General features: G+C 42.0%; 1 protein-coding gene across 2 annotated transcripts in view; it reads right to left on the reverse strand.

The window, feature by feature from the left end:
• The window catches only part of cachd1 (cache domain containing 1), a 182,247-nt gene that overhangs the window by 83,051 nt on the left and 79,102 nt on the right, over window positions 1-20,094 (reverse strand). For both annotated transcript variants that reach the window (XM_078561309.1, XM_078561310.1), the window contains one exon: window positions 10,699-10,761. In XM_078561309.1, the coding sequence (XP_078417435.1) occupies window positions 10,699-10,761 (63 nt within the window). The remainder of the gene's footprint in view (window positions 1-10,698; window positions 10,762-20,094) is intronic.

Genomic DNA, 20,094 nt, shown 5'->3' on the forward strand with positions numbered 1-20,094 from the left:
ATGAAGTTTAAAATATTTTTTTTAAAGAACTTTGTCTTTAATTTAAGTTAAAATGAAATGAGGTATGTGACCTTTTCTGAAGTCTGCCTGACAACAAGCCTGGGTGTTATAATTGTTAGAGATTAAAGGGGCCCAGACTGTTTTACTGGGAAGAAGGTGTAAAGTGTTTACACTTGGAGCCTGTATGCTAACAATGGATAGACTGAGTGCCAAAGTCCCAGAAAAGTGTTGAGAATGTTGGGTTGTAAACAGTTGTGCTTTAAATTATATATTTAGTTCCTAGATGAAAGGGTTGGGTTCTCAAGGATAACTATCAGCATTTCTACCTGGGTACAAGGTCCATGTGATTCATGTTGCCATGGTGATGGGGGTTGAGATGGGAAGGGTACAGAGGAAATCATTGTGGTATGAGGTTACAGGTTTTTCTAAAATATGACTATCACAGATAGTGGGTTAGTCTGCCAGGATCAAGAAGAGGGAGCAACTAGAGATCAAAAGTCTCAATGGTTCATCGCGCAGGAATTTAGGTGGAAGCTCATGCTCAGATCAAAAGGACCAAATTTGTGAGGAGTTAAAACAAAGCTGGAAGATTCGCCTAACTTCCACTAGAGGGAGGATCTCCAATAATATTCTCATCATGAGGAACAGTTCTGGAGTTAAAAGTTAATGGGCTGAGAAAGGGAAAGAGCAGAAGTAAACCCCCGGGAGCTAAGAATCATTTTGAACTAATTCTAAGGACAGTGTAATGTATACCTGTGTTTTTCCAATTATGCTAAAATAAGAAGGGGCATTCTGTGGTTTGAGGTATAAGTGGCCTACAAAGATAGTGTTTAGTGAACAGTGCTTTTAGTCTTTTGTTACAGTAAACATCTTAAAATGTGAACTCTTGCTAGAAACTGGAAGTTCAAATTTCTTTTTTTTTAAAGTTATCGGTCTCTACAGAGATCATAACTAAATCCTATATGAAAAGATTAGAATTTACAGCACAGTACCTGGCCACTCGCCCCAACTAGTCTAGGTCAATATGCTCCACATGAGCTTCCTCCCACCCTAGTTCATCTAACCTCGTCAATATAACTTCCTGCTCCTTTTTCCTCATGTACCTATCTAACTTCCCCTTAAGTGCATCTATGCAATTTACCACAACTACTCCATGTGGTATCATGTTCCCTATTCTAGTCACCCTCTGGGTTGTGAAGTTTTCTCTTGAATTCCTTATTGGATTTATTAGTCACTATCTTGTATTTATAACCCCTAATTTTGGACTCCACCCACAAGTACAAACATCTTCACTATGCTTACCCTATCAATCACCTTAATAATTTTCAAGACCTTTACTAGGTTACTTCAACCTTTTCTTTTCCAGAGAAAAAAATGTCCCACCTTCTCAGTTTTTCTGATAGTAATATAACTTCTCAGCTCTCTTTTTAATCTTTCATGGAATATGAACTGTTGCTCTTCCCGAATTGTCCTTGAGACGGTAATGGTGAGCAGCCTTCTTGAACCGCTGCAGTCCATCTGCTGTAGGTACACACACACAGTGCTGCCAGGAAGTATGTATTATATAATATAAATATTATAAATATAATATAAATATAAAAATTATATATTATATAATATATTATATAATATAAAATCTAGATGAAGGAACTGAGGGCATTCTGGCTAAGTTTGCAGATGATACAAAAGATAGGTGGAAGGACAGGTAGTATTGAGGAGGCGGGGAGGCTGCAGAAGGATTTGGACAGGTTAGGAGAATGGGCAAAGAAGTGGCAGATGGAATACAACATGGGGAAGTGTGAGGTCATGCACTTTGGTAGGAAGAATAGAGGCATGAACTATTTTCTAAATGGGGAGAGAATTCAGAAATCTGAAGTGCAAAGGGATTTGGGAGTCCTAGTCCAGGATTCTCTTAAGGTTAACTTGCAGGTTGAGTCAGTAGTTAGGAAGGCAAATGCAATGTTGGCATTTATTTCGAGAGGACTAGAATATAAAAATATAAAAGCAGGGATGTGCTGCTGAGGCTTTATAAGGCTCTGGTCAGACCACATTTAGAATATTGTGAGCAATTTTGGGCCCCGTATCTCAGGAAGGATGTGCTGGCCCTGGAGAGGGTCCAGAGGAGGTTCACGAGTACGATCCCAGGAATGAAAGGCTTAACATATGAGGAACATTTGAGGTCTCTGGGTCTATACTCGATGGAGTTTAGAAGGATATGGGGGGATCTGATTGAAACTTACAGAATACTGAAAGGCCCGGGTAGAGTAGATGTGGGGAAGATGTTTCCATTAGTAGGAGAGACTAGGACCCAAGGGCACAGCTTCAGAGTAAAGGGAAGACCTTTTAGAACAGAGATGAGGAGAAACTTCTTTAGCCAGAGAGTGGTGAATCTGTGGAATTCATTGCCACAGAAGGCTGTGGAGGTCAGGTCATTGAGTGTATTTAAGACCGAGATAGATAGGTTCTTGATTGGTAAGGGGATCAAAGGTTACGGGGAGAAGGCGGGAGAATGGGGTTGAGAAACTTATCAGCCATGATTGAATGGCAGAGCAGACTCGATGGGCCGAATGGCCTAATTTCTGCTCCTATGTCTTATGGTCTTAAGTTAGTTTTGACTAAGCAACAGTGAAGGAATGGCGATACAATTCCAAGTCAGGATGGTGTGTGGCTTGGAGAGGAGCTTGCAGATGGTGGTGTTGTTATGATCCCCAACTGAGGTTACCACTGGACAAGCCTGGTCCCAGAGCGCAAACCAGCTTGATCGATCCTAACTTTTATTTTTGTTTGCTTAGATACATGGAGTGGAGCTACTGAACAGACTGACTGGAATCAGCTAATGAACTTTTAACAAAAGCGTAAAACATTTATTAAACAAGAAAAGATTAACTATATTACAATATTCCTTCACCCACAACTATACCCTTACAGATATATATAGATTTGTATGGATAATACAAGTTACAAAGCTATCTTGTACTTTAATGTTCACAGTAAGTACATAGTCCATGTAAACCAATAAGCACCCTGTGGTCAGATACACCACACTCTGAAACCAAGTGACAGATGCTACCTCAACCAGATGCTATGAATCTCTCCTCAACTATCCCCAGGTGCTTGTCACACCGTAAGCCAAACAGTCTCACTGCACTCTGTCTTTCACACCAGGTTTCCAATCTCCACTCTCCAAGACCTCGCCTTGGAATCTTCTCCCAAACCGATGCTTTCTCTCAGATGCCTTCCACAAAGATTCACTTCCAGGGTTTCGAACTCTCCTTCCGGTGTTCCTCTTCCCTGGGTCACCATATGCATTCAAATGTCTTCCACGCACACGCTCTCTCACCAAATCAGCTGTCAACAGTACACCACTGCTTCACATGCCCATAGCAAAGAGTTACAGACCTCGAGCAGTCTCTTTGGACCTTCTTGCCTCTTACAAGCTGTTCTGGTTCTAAATCTGCTTTCTGCAGTTTTTGTCTCTTTAAATCTGAAGCTTGGAGACTTTCTCTCTGCTCCTCACTCTTAACTTCACTTAACAGGACCTTTTCCAGGTTCCTGTCCATCTCTTTGATTAGAAGATCTGCTTGGGACTTTCTTCTTTAGCTTGGGACTTGGCACTTTTGCTCCAGTCTCTCTCTGGCAGCTACTTTCAACCAATTTTAGCTTGGGACTGGCTATCTATCCCTTCCAGGTGGCTTCTGTTCGGTAGTTGACTTCAAGCTGAACTCAAAACTGTTGTTTCTTTAGTTTTTGTGTGTGAATCTGTGGGAGCAACCTGCCTCTCTGGACCCCTATTGCTAGGCAATAGCTCAGTTTCTATATTCTTGTTTGTTTAACTTAGCTGCCAGAGTCATAAAACTCTCATTAGAAATGCAGGCACCTTTTATAGTGAAACTAAAACTCAATTTGACCTTTCTTAACACACATATACAGAAATAGAAATCAAACTTAAACATTGAAGCTAAAACTCTTTCCTAACACCCACAAATACAAATATAGTTACTTAAACTCTCTATTTCCTAACAATGTTCCCCATGCTTCTGCTGCCCTTGTCCTTCTCGGTGACAGAGGTCATGGGCTTGGAAGGTGCTGTCCAAGGAGCCTTGATGAGTTGCTGCAGTACATCTTGTATACGGCACACAATGTTGCCATTGCACATTGATGCTGGGAAGACTGAATGTCTATGGTGGAGGATGGGTTGCTGATTAAGCAGGCTGCTATGTCCTAGATTGTGTCAAGCCTCTTGAGTCTTTTTGGAGCCACACTCATCTCATGGGAACAGTATTCCATTACACTCCTGAGTTGTGCCTCGTGGATGGTGGGCAGGCTTTGAGGAGTCAGGTGGTGAGTCACTTGCCACAGAATTCCCAGCCTCTGACCTGCTCTTGTAGCCACAGTATTTCTAATCACCGGTCCAGTTAAGTTTCTAGTCAATGGTAGCCCACCTCCCCTCCACCACCCGAATGTTGATAGTGGGGTTTCAGTGATGATAATGTCATTGAATGACAAGGAAAGATGGTTAGATTCTCTCTCTTGTTGGAAATGCTCATTGCTTGGCATTTGTGTGGCACAAATTTTACTTGCCATTTATCAGTCTAAACCTGATTCTTGTCCAGACCTTGTGGCATATGGACATGGACTGCTTCAGTTTCTGAGGAGTTGTGAACGATACTGAACATTGGGGATGTTGGAGAGAAGGTCATTGATAAAGCAACTTAATATGGTTGGGCCGAGAACATCATCCTGAGGAACTCCTGCAGTGATGTCCTGAGGCTAAGCTGACAGACCTCCAACAACCACAACCATCTTCCTTTGTGCTAGGTGTGATTCCAGCCAATGGAGAGGTTTCCCAGATTCCCATTAATTTCACTTGGCATCAATATTATGAACCTTATTTTTCACCTTTGCCAGTCTCCAAGATGGACATCATTTCCATAGATGTGCAAGCCTCAGGAACAGAACAAATGGCATTTTTATGGCCACTTTGGCCATAAAAAGCATAAATCAGTATCTTTAAAATCAAATGGTTATCTGTGGCATTGCCCGCATGGTAAACCACAATGAAATACAATGAAATGAGGCCAACAGCAACAGCAGATCACTGGAAAGCCCAGCTTCAGAACTCAATAAGATAGAGTCACCTGAAAAGGGGGATTCTGTGCCATTGACAATAAATAGGGAATGTGATCGACCAGCACTAATATAGGCTTTCTTTCATATTTTAAGATAAAAACCAACAAGCTCCCCTGAGATTTTGAACAAAACTTGAAAAGACTGTCAGATGGAATCTGCAAGAGAGGCAGGCATCAGTCAAATAGATACTTAAAGTAAATTTCATGTCATCCTGGAAATGTTGATCCCAAATTTTCAAAAGTAGAGATTTACTGACATAGCAAGTACAGCTTGTGTTGTAGTCTGGAAAATCTAATCAAATGACAATATAAATAAAATTTCCTATTTCCTTTGTTGAGAAGAAAAGGGAAGCACTGAATTATTTATCATAACATGGAGTTTGTAAATTGTACTTGTGTTGAGGGGTGTTGAAGAGGTGACAAAATGATAGGTCAAACAGATAGATTTTAAGAAGGTTTTTCACAGAGGATAGAGAAATAAAGAGATGAAGGATGAGAAAATTTCAGACTATAGAAACAGGAGGCTCAAAGTTCTACCACAATAGTGGGCCAAACCTGGGGGACAGTTGCATGGGATGCCAAAGTCAGAGAACTGAAGTATGCAAGAACTGACATATGGGTAAAGAAGGTTGCAAAGGGAGAAGAGAGAAGCAAGTCCATGATGGGACTGGAAGGAAAGGACGAAGACTTTAATTTAATTTGTTGATAAATAGGAAGCCATGGTGGGCCAAAGATGGACTGACAGGCGAATAAAACAGGAAATGAATAGCTTCATTTTTGACAAGTTGGAATTTATGGAAGGTAGATGATGAAAAAGCAACAAAAGATGCATTGGATCAATCGAGTCTGCAGATGATAAAAACATGGATATAATCAGCATTACGAGATCTTCAGTAGGTTGGAGGTACAAAATTTTGCAGACAAGGAAGGATGGCTGAGAGATCTAGAGAATGGAAGGAACCATAGGAGCACGAGGTAGTTCTCATGGAAGAGATGCATTTGGAATGTCCAAATGACAGTTGGAAAAAAATGCAACGTGACAACGCTTTAAGTTTGAAGCGCTTGAGAGACTGTACAGGACCAAGGAGACATTTAAAAAGCAATAACACAAAATCCTATGAATCCCTGACCACAAAGTATCCAATACAAAAGAAGTTGCTTTCCTTCTCCACATGCAGTTGGATTATTGATATTAAGCATAATGTTTCATTCTCAGATACTTCCAATATGCAGCGAAGGAGAATGGGTTTGCTATAAGAGAAACAATTTAGGAACATAGGAGCAGGAGTAGGCCATTTGACCTGTTAAGCCTGCTCTGGCATTCAATCAGATCATGGCTGATCATCTACTTCTATGCCATTTTCCCCCAGATCGCTTGATGTCATTAGTATCCAGAAATCTATTGATTTTTGTCTTGAACATGCTCAGTGGGTGAACTTCCATAGCCCTCTGGGGTAGAGAATTCCAAAGATATGCCACGCTCTGAGTGAAGAAATTCCTCCTCATCTCAGTCTAAAATGGCCTATTCTGAGACTGTGTCGCCTGGTTCTAGACTCACCAAACATCCTTCCTGTATCTACTCCGTCAAGCCCTTTAAGAATTATGTAAGTTGCAATGAGACCACCTCTCATTCTTCAAAATTGTAGGGAATACAGGCCCAGTTTCCTCAATCTCACCTTATAAGGCAACCCCATCTTCCCAGGGATTAGTCTGGAGAACCTCCCTCTATGGCAAGTATATCCTTCCTTAGATAAAGAAACCAAAACTGTACACAATACTCCAGGTGCGGTCTCGCCAAGGCTCTATACAATGCAGTAAGATATCTTTACTCCTGTATTCAAATCCCTTTGCGATGAAGGCCAATGTACCATTTGCATTCATAATTACACCTGCATGCTAGTTTTTAATGATTCATGAACAAGGGTACCCATGTCTCTTTGGACACCAACACTTCCCAACCTCTCACTATTTAAGAAATACTCTGTCTTTGTTTTTTTCTCTACCAAATTAGATAACTTCGCACTTATTACTATGATATTCCATCTGCTATGTCCTTACCCATTCACATGGCCTGTGACTCCTTGCTGCATCCTCACAACTTACATTCCCATCTAATTTTGTGTCATCAGCAAACCTGGAAATATTACACTTGGTCCCCACATCCAAATCGTTTATATAGATTATATAGAACAGCTGTGGCCCTAGCACTGATTCTCGCTGTACCCACTAGTAACAGCCTGCCATCCTGAGACTGACCCGTTTATTCCTACTCTCTGTTTTCTGTCTGTTAACCAATTCTCAAACCATTCCAGTATATTACCCCCAATCCCATGTGCTCTAATTTTGTTTACTGGCCTCGTCTGTGGGACCTTCTCAAAAGCCTTCTGAAAATCCAAATACACCACATCCATTGGTTCTCCTTTATCTATGCTACAGGTAACATCCTCAAAAAACTCCAACAGGTTTGTTAAACATGATGTCCCTTTCATAAATCCATGTTGACTCTGCCCAATCACATCATTATTTTCTAAGTGTCCAATTATCACATCCTTTATAATAGATTCTAACATTTTCTCTACTACTGATGTCAAGCTAACAGGTCTATAGTTCTCCATTCTCCCTCTCTCTCCCTTCTGAAATAGTGGGGTTACATTTGATACTTTCCAGTCTGCAAGAACCTTTCCAGAATCTATAGAATTTTGAAAGATAACCATCATTGCATCCACTATCCCTAAAGCCACCTCCTTCAGCACTCTGGGATGTAGCTCATTTGGTCCATGGGCTGTTATCAACCTTCAATCCAATTAATTTTTCGAGTACTACCTCTTTAAAACTACTTTTTTCAGTTTCTCATTTGCACAAGCCCTTTGGTTCCCATACTCTGTATCTTCCTTTGTGAAGACAGATACAAAGTAATCATTTAGTTTCTCCACCATTTCTCCATTCTCCTTTATAAATTCTCCTATCTCCACCTGTAATGGGCCCATATATGTCATTGCTAATCTTTTCCTTTTCACATACCTAAAGAAGTTTTTACGGTCTGCCTATATGTTTCTCGCTAGCTAGCATTCATATTCTCTTTTCCCTTTCTTTATCAGTTTCTTTGTCCTCCTTTGCTAGGTTCTAAATTGCTCCCAGTCCTTGGGCACTTTTGCTGGCAACCTGATAAGCCACTTCCTTTGATCTAATGCAATCTTTAACTCTTATTGTTAGCCATGGTTAATTTACCTTTCCTGTTGGGATTTTGTGTCTTAGAGGGATCTACATTTGTTGTTGACTGTATAATATTTCTTTAAATACTAGCCATTGCCTGAATACCATCAAATACATGATTTCCCAATCCACCAAAGCCAACTTGCCCCTCATATCTTCATAATTTCCTTTGTCCAGATTTAAGACCCTAGTTTCAGAAAGAACTATATCACTTTCAAACTTAAAAGGAAAATTCTATCATATTATCGTCACTATTTCCTAAAGACTCCTTTACAACAAGGTTATTAATTAGCCCTTTCTCATTACATAATAGAAAATCTAAAATAGCCCAATCCCTGGTTGGTTCTTCAACGTGCTGCTCCAGAAACCCACCTCGTACACACTCCAGCAATGCATCCTCCACAGCATTAGTGCTAACTAGGTTTACCCAGTCTATTAGTAAATTGTAATCACCCATTATTACTGTTTTGCAATTCTTCAGTCATCCTAGTCTCAACAGCTCTTTTTTAAAATTGGAATTGTTGAGGTCAATTTTCAATCATACAATGACACCCATGACCAACAATTAAACTACAAAACAATATGGATTTACCCATCGCAGAAGATTTTATAATCCCTACTTTGCTCCCGTTCTTCTCGCCTAAAAACAATGACTCATGCTTGGCTATAATTCAATACGTGCAGTGCCAGTTCCCTATGGTACCTTAAGCAAATAGCCATTCTTCATGTGGAAGTCCAGAAAGTGCGCATCAGCTGCTTATTTAAGTTCTCAAGGAGGGATGCTGCACCTGAGTCCAATCCCTACTATGATCTGATCTCCATGCACACCAAACTTTCTCCATGGCGAGACTATATCTGAAGCACTGCACAGAGTTTTGGTGTCCATAGCTAAGGATTGATATTTTTGCTTTGGAGGCAATACAGTGAGTGTGCATTAGATTTGATACCTGAGTTAGAGGGTTATCCTATGATAAGAGGCTGAGTAAATTGGCCAGATACTGCCTAGGTTAGAAGAATGAGAGGTGATCTCAATGAAACATATAAGATTTTGGAGGGGCTTGACAGGGTAGGCACTAAGGGTTATCTCCCCTACCCAGGGAATCTAGAATACAGGGGCACAACCTCAGGATAAGGGCTTGGTAATTTAGTACTGAGATACGGAGAAATTTCTTCACTGAGGGTTGTGAATGCTTCATCATTGAGTATATTTAAGACTGAGACACAAATTTTTGATCTCTCAGGTCATCAAGATACATGGGGGGGTGGGGTGTAACAAAAGTGAAGTTGAAATAGATCAGCTATGATCAGAGTGAATGGCAGAGCAGGCTTGAGGGACAAATGGTCTATCTACTTCTGCTCCTAACCCTTATGTCATGTTTTAAATGAAACTAAATAGCCAGTACGCGCACTGAAACTTGTAAAAAACATATTCTAAAAAACGTCTAAGTGATTAAAGTCAAAATTTAGCTCTCACTGTGCTGAACAATACTGGCATGACCAAGTACCAAAAAAGCAAGCCTTGCTCAGGCTCCTATTCACTGCAAAGCTGTGAGCTCAACCTGCTATTCTTCACAAACTTCAAAAGTTCCTAAACAAATCCTTCATACCTGCACAGGAGAAATGCACACTAACCTAGGAGGTCAAAGAGGTCATCTTCAGAGTTCTACGTGGCATCCATCCTACTTAAATTGCTGGTCAAGTATTAAATTACTGGCCAAGTATTCCACAGCAGTGTTAAGGCAGTTATACTTTACTTGCGAAGTGGACCAGTTTCTCTGTTTTCTCTTAACCCCAGCCTAGAAGTGCTTATGCTACATGTAGTACTCCCACTGCATATCAATTGAGATTAGCCAAGCATGAACCAAGAACTAAACTCGGGACCTACACATGCTGTGTGTCTGAGTACATCATCAAATGGTACAATGAACCTCTGAATGGCAGAGGAAGAGTGGAGAACACCAGCTCCAGACATTGCAACTCTCATGATCAAGACAGAGGTTGAGCACAGAGCAAATGGGTGTGGCTACTGTTGGACTTTCACAACTACAAACTTGCTTCAAAATATGCCGGGATACCAATGCCACGAAAAAGCAAACACACACTCTAGGCTTTCAATCAGATGTTAACAAGTAGCACAAGTTAAATATAACGTGGGGCTGAAGGATCTGCCAGTCAGCTGCACTCGTACAAATTATTATCAGCTATGTGACTCATGTAGCTAAGGGGCCTAAGATCTTGCAGGGAGAAAGAAACAACTGCCAAGTAAATTATAACTGCACAGCAAAGATTATTTTGTGCCCAGAAGCTTGACAACAGAAGTTGGATGCTATGAAAATAAAATTAAACATTTACTTACCTGCTGAACTTCTGTTTCTCCATTCGAAATTTTCTCTGTGTACACAAATGAGTTGTATATAGTCTGGAAGTAAAACAAAGCAGGATAGGTAAGAGGATGGCTACACAGAAAAAAAAATCAAGTTCTACTTTAGGGATGTTGAAAGAGCAGCCCTTTAAGCCCAGGTAACTTTGATCCTATTTGAATTCTGTGGGTCTGAAGCTTTCGAAGGAGCTATGTTTAAGAACTGTAGCCTCACTGCAGCCTAAATCAGAACTCCACAGTCTATTAATATTTGCAATTTCAGATCTCTGCAGATTATTTTGGAACATGGATTTAAACTTTATAAATGGCCCACTTAAGTTCCATGGTACAAATCTATGTGGCTCTAAATACAATAAAGCCCCAAAACCACTAACCTATATATTATGTTTTTGTTTCATAACATTTTCCCCTTCCTCCTGGTGACAACTCACACTGGCGTATGGCTCCATAAGCCGTGACTGCCATCAAGTATCTGAATCAAGTGATGCATACACACAATTAGTTGAACGATACCAACTGCTATACTGGTTAAGGGAGCTAAATCAGCTCATTTTTCCTGCTATGTGCTTTAGGTTGAACCTGGTACCTTTCAGGCTGCACAATTCAGTAAATTCCAGGCCGCTCCTTTATTTCCACAACACCGCACCGCTACCCACTACCACCACCGCCCCCAACCAACCAACCAACCCCCCCGCCCCAGCAAGCTTCCTCCGGCCGGCTGCTCTTAATATACGACGGAGGATAAAAAGGATCTGGAGAAGTAAGTATGCAACTAAAAGCCTCTAAACAAATAAGTCACATAGTAAACCTTTGCAGTTAAAAAGGAACTATACATTGTACAAAATTATTTTTTAAAACACCTTTATATTGTTTATAACAGACTGTCAGAAAAATTGTTTTGGAACTGCTCTTTTTGAAAGGAAAAAATGACCTTTTCTCTTCCCAACTTAGTCAGGGCAGCCATTTTAAAATGAGGGCTCTGAACAATGAGGCTATTCCATTCTTCTTCTTTGGCAGTCCCTTGGGATTGAGGATGACTTGCTTCCACTCTGGCCTGATGGGTTCTGAAATGACTGTTAAGTCCAAGGAGTGATCTGCAGACTCTGACACATGCAGTACAAATGGTGATTGGAGGATTGGCTAGATTAGTTGTTTGGAGGTTTGTGCACTCTCTCTGACCCCTTAAGTTTGCCTCTGCATGATCCCGATGAAGTCTCTTGTTGCGTTCAGTGCCTTCTCCATTTTGGTCAGTCACAGGCGAGGGACTCCCATGAGTTGGTGGAGATGTTTGACCTCTTCAGGGATGCTTTGAGGACATTCCGAAAGCATTTCATCTCTACTCCTGGGAGTCTCCTGCTGTAACCAAGTTCCAAATAAAGCAGTTGCTTTGGAAGTCTGGTGTCAGGCAGGCAAATGACATATTCTGCCCATTTGAGCTGGCTTTGAGTGATTAGCACCTCAATGCTGGGCATATTTGTTTGGGAGAGGATGCTGCTATTTGAGAGCCTTTACTTCTTCCAGTACTTTGAGATGCCTGCTGCAGGTTGTCCACATCTCTGAAGCATATAGGAGCACGGGGATCATTGCTGCCCAGTAAACCACGACCTCCAGTCTTGGATTTGAGATCCTGGTTTTCAAATATTTTTTTCCTCAGTTGGCTGAAGGCTGAACTGGCACACTGGAGGTGATGATAAATTTCATAATTTATGTCTGCCTTCATCAAGAGAAGGCTCCTAAGATATGGAAAAGAGTCCACATTTTCCAGGATCTCGCCATTGATCTTAATTGTTGTGGGCAGGCGTTCCGCAGTGGGAGCTGGTTGCAAGAGGACTACGTTTTCCAGGTGCTTCATGTAAGGCCCATTTTCCCATACATTTCAAAGTAAGAGTCGACAATGACCTGGAGCTCAGTTTCTGAGTGAGCGCGCACACATAAACGTCATCTGCATGCTGGAGCCCAATGACTGAGGTTGGCGTGACTTTGGTTTTGTATTCTCATCTGTTCTGGAAATTATCAACATATTTCTGGGTGGTTTCCTGGATATTAGATGCAGTATTGCAGTGAGGAAAATGGAGAAGAAGATTGAAGCAAAGACACAGCCTTGTTTAACCCCAGTCTTGACCAAGATAGTGTCTGTGTGGTTTTGTTGGTAAGGATCACGGCTTCTGCTTCTGACCGTAATATTCAAAAGAGGAATCCTTTGTTGCTTTTGGATTTTATAGTGTCCCCCAAATTCACTATCCCACTATGAACTTAATGAATCACAATTATTACTACCATCAGCCCTCCCATCCTCCGAAAACTGTTTTTTAAAGATCAAACTTGGTATAACCATTATTCCTCGATTTATATAATCTTCTCTCCCCTTTTCATTAATTCTTGCTGTGTCCTACTTTGATCTTTGACCAAAGTTTCTGAATTTACATAAGTCATTACTTAAGCTATAAGTAGGCAGGACAGACCCAGCAGAGGTGACAGCACAATGGTATACAGTCGGGAGGGAGTTGCCCTGGGAGTCCTCAACATTGCATCCAGACCACATGAAGTCTCACGTCATCAGGTCAAACATGGGCAAGGAAACCTCCTGCTGCTTATCATGTACCGCCCCCGCTTAGATGATGAATCAGTTCTCCTCCATGTTGAACACTACTTGGAGGAAGCACTGAGTGTGGCAATGGCGCAGAATGTACTTTGGCGGGGGACTTCAAAGTACATCATCGAGTGGCTCGGTACCACCAGTACACACCGAGCTGGCCGAGTCCTAAAGAACATAGCAGTTAGACCGGGTCTGCGACAGGTGGTGAGGGAACCAACAAGAGGGGAAAAACATACTTGGCCTCATCCTCATCAACCTGCCCGCCGCAGATGCATCTGTCCTTGACAATGTCGGTAGAAGTGACCACTGCACAGTCCTTGTGGGGATGAAGTCCAGTATTCACATGGACGGTAACCTCCATCGTGTTGTGTGGCACTACCACTATGCTAAATGGGATTGATTTCAAACAGATCTAGCAACTCAAGTCTGGACAACCTTGAAGCGCAATGGGTCATCTGCAGCAGAATTGTACTCAACCACAATCTGTAACCTCATGGCCCAGACCATTACCACCAAGCCAGGGGATCAACCCTGATTCAAAGAAGAGAGCATGCCAGGAGCAGCACCAGGCATAACTATAAATGAGGTGTTAACCTGGTGAAGTTACAACACAGGACTATTTGTGTGCCAAACAGCAAAAGCAGCAAATGGTAGACAGAGCTAAACGATTCCACAACCAACAGATGCAGCCCTGCCACATCCAATCGAGAATAGTGGTGGACAATTAAACAACTCACTGGAACAGGAGGCTCTATAAATATCACCATCCTCAATGATGGGGGAGGCCAGCACATCAGCGCAAAAGGTAAGGCTGAAGCATTTGCTACAATCTTCAGCCAGAAGTGCCAAGTGAATGATCCATCTTGGCCTTCTGCACCTCTGCAGAAGTGGTGGGACCTCTCCCCAGCATCACAGATGCCAGTCTTGAGCCAATTTGATTCACTCCACGTGATATCAAGAAACAGTTGAAGGCACTGGAAACTGCAAAGGCTACGGGCCCTGGCAATATTTCGGCAATAGTAATGAAGACTTGTGGTCCAGAACTTGCTGCGCTGCATCTACCTGGCAATGTGGAAAATTGCCCTGGTATGTCTTGTATACAAAAAGCAGGACAAATCCGATTCAGCTAATTACCGCCCAGTCTACTCTCCATCAACAGTAAATTGATGGAAGGGTCATTAACAGTTCTATCAAGCTGCACTTGCTTAGCAATGACCTGCTCACTGACGCCCAGTTTGACGCCAGAGCCACCCAGCTCCTCATTACAGCCTTGGTTCAAACATGGACAAAAGTGCTGAACTCCTGAGGTGAGGTCAGACTAACTGCCCTTGACATCACGGCCACATTTGACAGAGTGTGGTATCAAGAAGCCCTAGCAAAACTGGAGTCAATGAGAATCAGGGGGAAACTCTCCACTGGTTGGAGTCATACCTAGCACAATGGAAGATGGTTGTGGTTGTTGGAGGTCAATCATCTCAGTTCCAGAACATCACTGCAGGAGTTCCTCAGGGTAGTGTCCTCAGCCCAACCATCTTCAGCTGCTTCATCAATAACCTTCCTTCCATCATAAGGTCAGAACTGGGGATGTTTGCTGATGATTGCACAATGTTCAGCACCATTCGCAACTCCTCAGATACTGAAGCAGACATGTCCAAACACAACAAGACCTGGACAATACCCAGGCTTGGGCTGACAAGTCACAATGACATTCATGCCACACAAGTGCCAGGAACTGACCATTTCCAACAAGAGGGAATCTAACCATTGCCCCTTAACATTCAAAGGCATTACCATCACTGAATACCTCACTATCAACATCCTGGGGGTGACCCTTGACCAGAAACTGAACTGGACTAGCCGTATAAATACTGTGGCTTCAAAAGCAAGTCAGGGGCTAGGAATCCTGTGACGAGTAACTCACCTCCTGACTCCCCAAAGCCTGCCCATCATCTACAAGGCACAAGTCAGGAGTGTGATGGAATACTCTCCATTTGCCTGGATGAGTGCAGCTCCCACAACACTTAAGAAGCTTGACACCATCCAGGACAAAGCAACAGCTTGATTGGCACCCCAACCACAAACATTCACTCCCTCCTCCACCGACACAGAGTGGCAGCAGTGTGTACCATGTACAAGATGCACTGCAAGAGCTCAGTAAGCCTCCTTAGGCAGCATCTTCCAAATCCATGACTGCATGGATCCAAATCTAGAAGAACAAGGGCAGCAGGCACATGGGAACACCACAACCTGGAAGTTCCCCTCCAAGGCACTCAGCACCCTGACTTGGAAATGTATCGTCATTCCTTCACTGTTGCTGGGTCAGAATCCTGGAATTCCCTAACAGCACCGTGGGTGAACCTACACCATATGGACTGCAGCAATTCAAGAAGGCAGCTCACCACCACCTTCAAGGGCAATTAGGAACAGGCAATAAAATGCTGGTCTAGCCAGCGATGCCCACATCCCATAAAATGAATAATAAAAAAATTAGAATGTTGTGTTTTCTTTTGATATCAGGGAAGAGACACTTAATTTATGACGAGATGCGAGTGAAGCTGAGACTCTTTTCATTGGAGAAGGTTAAAAGGGGATCCAACAGGTGTTCAAAAGGTTTCAATAAATTAAACAGGGTTAAGTTCCTTTCACTTATCATTGGAGCAGGAAATTAAAGAGCATAAATTGAAGATTGCCACAAAAGCAATGAGGGAAGCTGACGGCATTCCATGCCCTCACAACTCTATCAGAAATTGTATAGAAGTAGAATTTTTAATAGCTTCCATAAGAGAAGTAAGCAAAAAGTTGAAAAGGAAAATCTTCAAAGGATGTGGGAAAAGTCAGTGAAATTGGACCAAATGGATAGCCCTTTCAGAAAGCTGCTGCAAGCAGGATGTACCAAAAGATTTTTTGTAAAATTCTATACTTCTAAATTTTTTTTTAAATATAGTTTTCAAATGTGGTTTGTGAATCAGATTTACAAAAGTAAATTTAAAAGTCCACCACTCTGCAATAGTAGTGGACGCGTTTACGATCTTTCATTGCTGTGGGTCCATCATTGGGACATAGAACCTACAGCTCCAATGGCCACAGTGATGTCTTATGATCACCCAGTGAATGCTCCAGCTGCACTGCTCCTGGTGAAGCACACTTAATTTCAATTGCCTGATTTAGGAATTCCAATTAGATGATAAATTCCCAGAGAGAAGATGTCCACTGTTAGAGTGTTGGAGTGTGGATCATGAATTTTCGGCCCCACTACATTCATAGGCTAAGTCGTTTACTCCATGGAGCACAGTATTTCTGCAGGACTTTCCTTCAAAAAATTAAATGGCTTGGACAATGTGCACAATAATGTATGCATGGTCTGTGGAAGGAGCAGAATTGATAGGCCAAATGCCCTCTTGACTTTCCAGTATACAATCAAACTAACTCATTCTCATGCATACCTGGTTATAGAAGAAAATGGGAACAAATAACAACCTATGCATTAATCTGGTAGTTTTGTGAAAGGTGACATTAAAAAAATCCAACCTCACAAAACAAGGGTGCATCCATCAATATGGATTTCATCTGATTGCCAATTCAAACTGGGACAACTTCAAACATGAAGTTAGCAACCATAACTCCATGGCCACCAAGGAACAATTACTAACACCACCGTATATTTTTAAAAATTCGTTCATGAATGTGGGCATCGCTGACGAGGCCAGCATTTATTGCCCATCCCTAAATGCCCTGTTCAGAACACATTTAAGAGTGAACCACATTGCTGTGAGTATGGAGTCACATGTAGACCAGGCCAGGCCAGCAGATCTCCTTCCCTACAGGACACTAGTGAACCAGATGAGTTTTTACAACAATCAGCAATGGCTTCGTGGTCATCATCAGGCTTTTAATTACAAGATTTTTTTTACTGAATTCAAATTTCACCATCTGCCATGCTGGGATTTGAACCCGAGCCCCCAGAGAATTACCTTGGGTCTTCTGGAATACTAGTCCAGTGACAATAGCACTATGCCACCACCTCCCTCATGTGTATATGTGTAATGCAATAAAAATATCAATTTCTTTTCTAGAAAAGTGTTTAGATATTTTAAAGAGTGGGCATGCAGCAACTTATCATTACCAATCAAGGGTCAGAAAGCTACACTCATCGCTCTGAAACAAAAAAGTATTTTTTTAAATGCCTCATTTAGGTTGCACAGCAGCAACTGACAGTAACCCTAACTTTGGAAGCAGCACTGGAAAGTAGGTGATGTTGCACACCATTTCCTGCCCAGTAACCACAAGGTGCTGATCAACAACCTCTCCAGAGGTGGAGATATGTACTAACTAGAAAGGTAGACTACCATCCTTTCTGTCTGCCAGCTAACTGAGCAGTTCAGGCTCTGTACAGCTCCATAATGAGATCAAAAACAAAAATATCTGGAAAAACTCAGCAGGTCGAGCTAGCGAGCTCTCCTGTCCCACCCCCTTCTACCAGCTTATATTTCATCTCATTTCTATATGTCTTAGTTCTGATGAAGGGTCATACGGACTCAAAACGTCAACTGTATCCCTCTCCGCAGATGCTGTCAGACCTGCTGAGTTTTTCCAGATATTTTTGTTTTTGTTCTAGATTTCCAGCATCTGCAGTATTTTGCTTTTATCCATAATGAGATTGTCCATTTCCCAACTTATTAGTGCCTTACCCAGTCACTAAAAAATACACCATCCAGAAAATGCAGCAGCAATCCACAAATTTAAATCAACATGCATTTTGTGTTACTTTGTTCCAATTCTACTGAGCCTACTCAGTAATGTAAACAAGGTGCATTACATATTATTGTGGAGCACAGTGTGTGATGAGGCCCAAGTGCGACGAGGCAGGAATGCTAACTGGGGAATTTCATGCAGGTGGGAATCTCTCTTGTAATTATAATTTAGATTAGCATTCAGGCTCCAACTTAGTCAACCTTTAGTCAAGAAGCCTAGTTAACAAAATGCCTGGGAGCGGCAGCTATCTGTCAATCAACTGAAAATGAACAGGTGTTAATCACAGAAGCAGGAAACTAACTTAGCAGTTGTAACTTGGGTGCAAGTCATCAGCTCTCTATAAAAATAGACAGGTTTTGCTATCGCAGAGTATGGGAACACAGAGTGTGATGAAACCTGAGTGCAACAAGGAACAAGTGCTCACTTGGGAATTTGGTGCAGAGAAGGAAGAAGGTGCTGCTTTTTATATCTTTTTTCAGCATCCAGAAGCTAGTGAGTGTTTAAAGCTTTAGTTAGGTGAGCAGGTAGGTGATTGATGAGCTTTTAAGATTTTGTCCTGCTAAACCTAGGAAGTAGTTTAAACTGGTCCTGGGGCGAAAGAAGTATTGCATTAAATTTATAGCTTAATTAGTTAACTACTTGGTACAACTACAGTAATTCCTTTGAGGTGTCAGCTGTGGCTCAGTTCATAGCACCCTCACCTTTGAGTCAGAAGGTTGTGGGTTCATGTCCCACTCCAGGGCTTTGAACAAAAAAAAAGTCAAGAACTGTGAATGTACTCGAAAGAGTTACAGTAATTCCTCAGTTAACATTGTAATTGTCTTCCTGAAAAGTGCAACCTTAAATGAAACGACATTAAACAAATCAGATTTTCCCATTAAAACAATGTAAAAGCTGAAGTTAGGTTCTGTCAGCCCTTTCTCATGAAAAAAAAATCATTAGAACATTATACCTTGTAAGTTGAAATACTATAAATTCCTATATTTGTAGATGAAATAAATTTTAAAATATAAAGAAATATGCTAGCTCTTTCCACATCTTGCTGACTCTGCCACTCGCTTCCCATCCTGCTCCCTGATTCTCCTGCTCGCCAACTCTCCCATTCCCTCTTGCTCACCACTTCCTTTCCTGAACCTTTGCTGTGTGCAAGGGCTTGGGAGAGGGGTGGTGAGAGGTTAGAAGGGAGTGAGGGGGTGAGAGGAGCTGTGACTCTGAGGATGGGGAGAGAGGCAGCGAGCAGGAGGGGCCATTTCAAAACGGCGCCATTCAGGTCATGCGCGCTACAGCAACCCAGCACAAAACGACACTAAAACAGAAATCTCGACGGTAAATGTGCATACCAGCCCCTTATATCCATGATATTAAAGCTCAATGAGTTAAAATGGGAACTTACTGTACAGACAACAGCACTGAGTGATATTTTTATACTTGAAACCCAATTAGTTAAATTAAATACAATAAAGGTGACAGGGCAGATGTGTTGCAGCTGTAGCATGTGTGTTCTAGTGGACACCAGTAGGATCCACGACAGCCATATCTGCAGTAAGTGTCTGCAGCTTTGAGGAACTTCAGTTCCAAGTTGATGAGCTGGAGTCTGAGCTTCAGACACTGCAATACATCAGGGAAAGGCAAAGTTATGTGGTCACTCTGTCCAAGGGTTCAGTCACACCCCTTAGGCTAGAAACTTCAGATTTGACCTGTGGTCAAGGACAGGAAGGTGTGACAATGCGTGAGGCAGGTATGAGCATCCAGAAGGTAGTAATGGAGGAGCCTCAGTCCTGGCAATTGTCCAACAGGTTGGAGGTACTTGTAGCCTGTGTGGATGAGTGCAGGGCTTGAAAGGGGGCGGGGGGGTGCGGGAGAGATGAGTAAACTGACCATAGCACCATGGTGTAGGGAACCATTCAAGTTGGGAGAATAGAAAGGAATATTGTTGTAGTAGAGGAGAGTATAGTTAAGAGAGATCGATACTGTTCTCTGCAGACAAGAGTGCGAGTACCGAAGGCTGTGTTGCCTGCTCAGTG

The sequence above is a fragment of the Cetorhinus maximus genome, chromosome 17 (assembly GCF_964194155.1).
Source record: "Cetorhinus maximus chromosome 17, sCetMax3.hap1.1, whole genome shotgun sequence".
NCBI classification, from domain to species: Eukaryota; Metazoa; Chordata; class Chondrichthyes; order Lamniformes; family Cetorhinidae; genus Cetorhinus; species Cetorhinus maximus.